This window comes from Neophocaena asiaeorientalis, unplaced genomic scaffold, assembly GCF_003031525.2.
Source record: "Neophocaena asiaeorientalis asiaeorientalis breed wild unplaced genomic scaffold, Neophocaena_asiaeorientalis_V1.1 scaffold106, whole genome shotgun sequence".
Classification (NCBI taxonomy): Eukaryota; Metazoa; Chordata; class Mammalia; order Artiodactyla; family Phocoenidae; genus Neophocaena; species Neophocaena asiaeorientalis.
In genome coordinates, this window is record NW_020172597.1 from 3090412 (window position 1) to 3094125 (window position 3714).

A 3714-nucleotide genomic window follows, 5' to 3' on the forward strand; every position below is an offset into this window, starting at 1 on the left:
GCTCTTATATTTGGAGTCTCCTTGTTTTGTGGCCAACTTGATGTGGGCCTCCGGAGGGTGAGCAGTAATATGCTAATAATAGCACTTTTGAGCGCTTACTGTGTGCCTGACAGTGCATTAAACACATATGTTTCTTATTTTAATTCTCACACCGTCCCTGTAAGGTAGGTACTGTTAGTAAACTGTCAAGTATAGATAACCAGTGAGTAGTAGAGCCAAGACTCCGATCCTGGCACTGAATCACGATGCTATCTATAAACTGGTGAAAGAAAGCGACCAGTCTTTTTAGGATTTTATTTACCTAGATAGCAACATTATGATTATATTCAAGACAGATCAGGTTGCAGTCTATAAAGAAACTGCGTTAAGTCCCAGGGGCAAACAAAGTATAATCAGTGTCCAGAAGTAAAAGATGAATAACCAAAAGAGGGAATTACATAGATTAAGAACAATCTCTGAAGGCTGTGCTCCCTTCAAGGAAAAACCTGGTTCCATTTAGCTTTGATTCTGACATGTGATTTTCCCAAAATTAGTGTTATTCTGAAGGGAGCCTGTAGAAAAGTAGTCCTGATTTGGTAACTCTATGTCTTTGAAGTTGAAACTAGTCCTTCCCAATTCAGAATTAGCGCCATTTTCCCTTTTTTAAATGGGTTTGCAGTTGTCTGTCTAAACAGCTGGTCTGTAGAGCTGCCCTGTTTTTTCTGTGCTCAACCATCATTAAGCTACTTCTTTGATAACGTAATACACAGAATGTCTAAAAGCCAACAGCTGTTCAGATCTGAAGGTCTGTGGGAGCCCGCCTACCAATGAGGTTGTTTGTCAGCGACACTAAATGATTTGGAGGACAAGCAGTAGGGTTACTGCAGGTTTTGACCAACTCGGATTCAAAGGACAACCCTCCCAAAGAATCAGGAGTGTCTGGAATGACAAGTGGATGGAAGTCTCCCTGTGAAGGAGGAAGCGTTCTGATTGTGCTCTCTCTGAGCTGGCCCTTGACGTTACCTTTAGGAGGTGATGCCTGCTTTTCATTTTCTGCAGAGGGACCCCAAGTAGCACGAAGCCATTTCGGTTTCCAGGTGTAGTTAGCTGGCAGAGAGAAAGCTGTTTGGGGTGACTGCCCCATGTGGTTGTTCAGATCTATAGCACCACCTGGAAGAGAACAGTGACCTTTAGAGTAGTGGTTCCTTTTGCTGTCTTTGCCATCAATTTCTCTTTTTCTCCTCAACTGGTTACCATTAACTTCTTTTCCAGATATTTTATGAGTGTCTCCTTTATTACTTGAGTTGATGTTTTGAAGATGACCACAGGTAGTACTAAGCATACACATCTCAGAAAGTAGCGTTTCCTGTTCATCCAAAATGCCTTTGTCATCATTTCCACTGTGATTATCTGGATCTGTCTGAAATGCAGGTGGATTTAAACCAGGGTACGCTGCTGTGTGTGTTTGCTTTTCCACTAACAGACTGTAATCAGGTGCAGAAGAGAATCGTTTCAGTGAATTTGCAGATGTGTTTTGATATTTGGCAAGGTTTTGTTTTGACTTGTTAGTACAAAATTCATTATGTTCATCCTTCAATTTATATTGTCCCCAAAGCCCTCTTTTAATCTTTTTAAAACCTAGATGGAATATTTCTAGAACATTTAAGAAAAGTGAAACAGTAGCTATGGATTGCATAAATAATAGGAATATCGTCTTTTCTGTGGGTCTTGAGACAAAACAATCAATTATATTTGGACACGGGTGGCCGTGGCATTTAAATAGAGGCTCTAAGTGAAATCCATATAAAAGATACTGTCCAATCATGAACCCAACTTCAACCACAGAGCGAGTGAGAATGTGTATCACATAAGTGCAAAGCAAGGTTCCTCTGAGTGGAGCTTTATTTAGTTTCCTTTGCTCAAGCTGACGCAGTTCTTGCTCCAATCTCTTCTGATCCCCAGGCATTTCAAGCTCTACCTCCTCCAGTTCACCCCTCAGTTGAGCTTTCTTCATCTGCCTCTCCTTCTCCAGAACTCTCAGTTGGTACAAAGCATGGCCCATGTAGACCAGGGATGGTGAAGACACAAATATCACCTGCAAAACCCAGAATCTAATGAGGGAGATAGGAAAGGCCTGATCATAGCATACATTTCTGCAGCCGGGTTGTTCTGTATTACAGATGAAGCCAGACTGCTCATCATTCCAGACATCTTCAGCAGCTACACCCAGAACAAGCATTCGAAATATGAACAGGACGGTGAGCCACATCTTTCCAATCATGGTGGAGTGGATGTGAACTTCCTCCAGAATGCCTCCAAGGAAACTCCAGTCCCCCATGTTTATTTAGTCAGCCATCTTGGCTCTGAACCCCATCAAATAGGAGGCAGGTAAGTTCTTCCAGTCTGAGGGGTGTGCTATTTCTTAAGGCAAACCTACGGCCAAAATATGAACAAAGCATCACTCTTTCAGCATGCTGGTTGCTCTACTTTTTTCCCTAGAAAGTTGTAATAATCTGTTACCAAGAATATGTTTAAGATGTCAGGAATATAAAATAATTTATGTTTAGACCTTACAATGCAATGGGAAAAAAAAAGATACCTGGAGGAGGGGTGTATATATTCCCTCCTATGAAGAATAGAATTATAGGAATTCCTATAAGAAAAGAGTCTTCTTACTCAGCTGAAGTTTGTTGTTTTATTTTTTTTAACTGAGAACTTTTGGAGAGGTTCCTAAAACTACTGACTTGATCTTACAAACCTATTAAGATTATTTTATATAAAAACTATAACCAAAGTCAATGATTTTAAAATCTCATTTATGCACAAAGGAAAAGGCACGTTTCAGTTCATAATCCAGTAAGATACAGCATTCAAAGAAACCAAAAGAAACAAATCTGGCTCTCACTATAAGAATGTAGAATCGTTTTTTAATCCACATTTAAATGTCTAAATTCTAGTTTCTTTCTGGCAGTTTTTGAGCATTTTCAGAAATCATTTCAGTAATATATTTATGAATATTTATGAAATTATTACTAACTTTGCTGTGAAAATTTTCCAAAAATTCTCAACTAGTTTGTACTACCAGGATGTTATTAGATATTGCTTGAAATAAATGGATCATTGGTACGGTGGTAGTATTATAGAAATTTTCATTATAACAGTATTTGACCTTTTTAAGACATGTAGCTTGCTTTGTGGAGGGAGCAGTGGGGCGAGTTATAATATAGATGCTTGGATTATGAGCCAGTAGGTTCCATATTAGAGTTGATACCCTAGGATATCTAAGAGAAAGTATATCCCAAAGGAAAGAAAAAAAAAAAGAGTGAATGTTTTCATTCACTTTCATTTAACATAAATGTATGTCCTATATCCCTTATAGAAAGGGAAATGATACACAATCAAACAACATACTGGGATATTATAGCTACAAGATATGTACATCACAAAAGTCCTATGAGGTAGGTATGTTGTTCCCCCATTTTACAGATCAGGAAACTGAGGCACACCTTAAATTACCCAAGATTACACAGCTACAACTGGTATTCAAACTCAATCACTGTGGCTCTAAAGTCAGCTCTTAACTGTTTTACTAAACTGTTATTTTTCCTCTCTAAGCACACTTGAAATTTTCATGAAAGAGTTATTAAGAAATCATCTGTTTTCTCTTACAAGTTTAATTATTTACATTAGGTATGTCAAATAGTGAAAGTTTTGACTTTTTAAATAACAGGTTCT

General features: G+C 38.3%; 1 protein-coding gene across 1 annotated transcript; it reads right to left on the reverse strand.

The window, feature by feature from the left end:
* Positions 1-768: 768 nt before the first annotated feature.
* GJA9 (gap junction protein alpha 9) lies at positions 769-2317 on the reverse strand. Its single transcript, XM_024738776.1, has one exon. The coding sequence runs from the start codon at positions 2315-2317 to the stop codon at positions 773-775; it is 1545 nt and encodes a 514-aa protein (XP_024594544.1). The 3' UTR covers positions 769-772.
* Positions 2318-3714: the final 1397 nt, after the last annotated feature.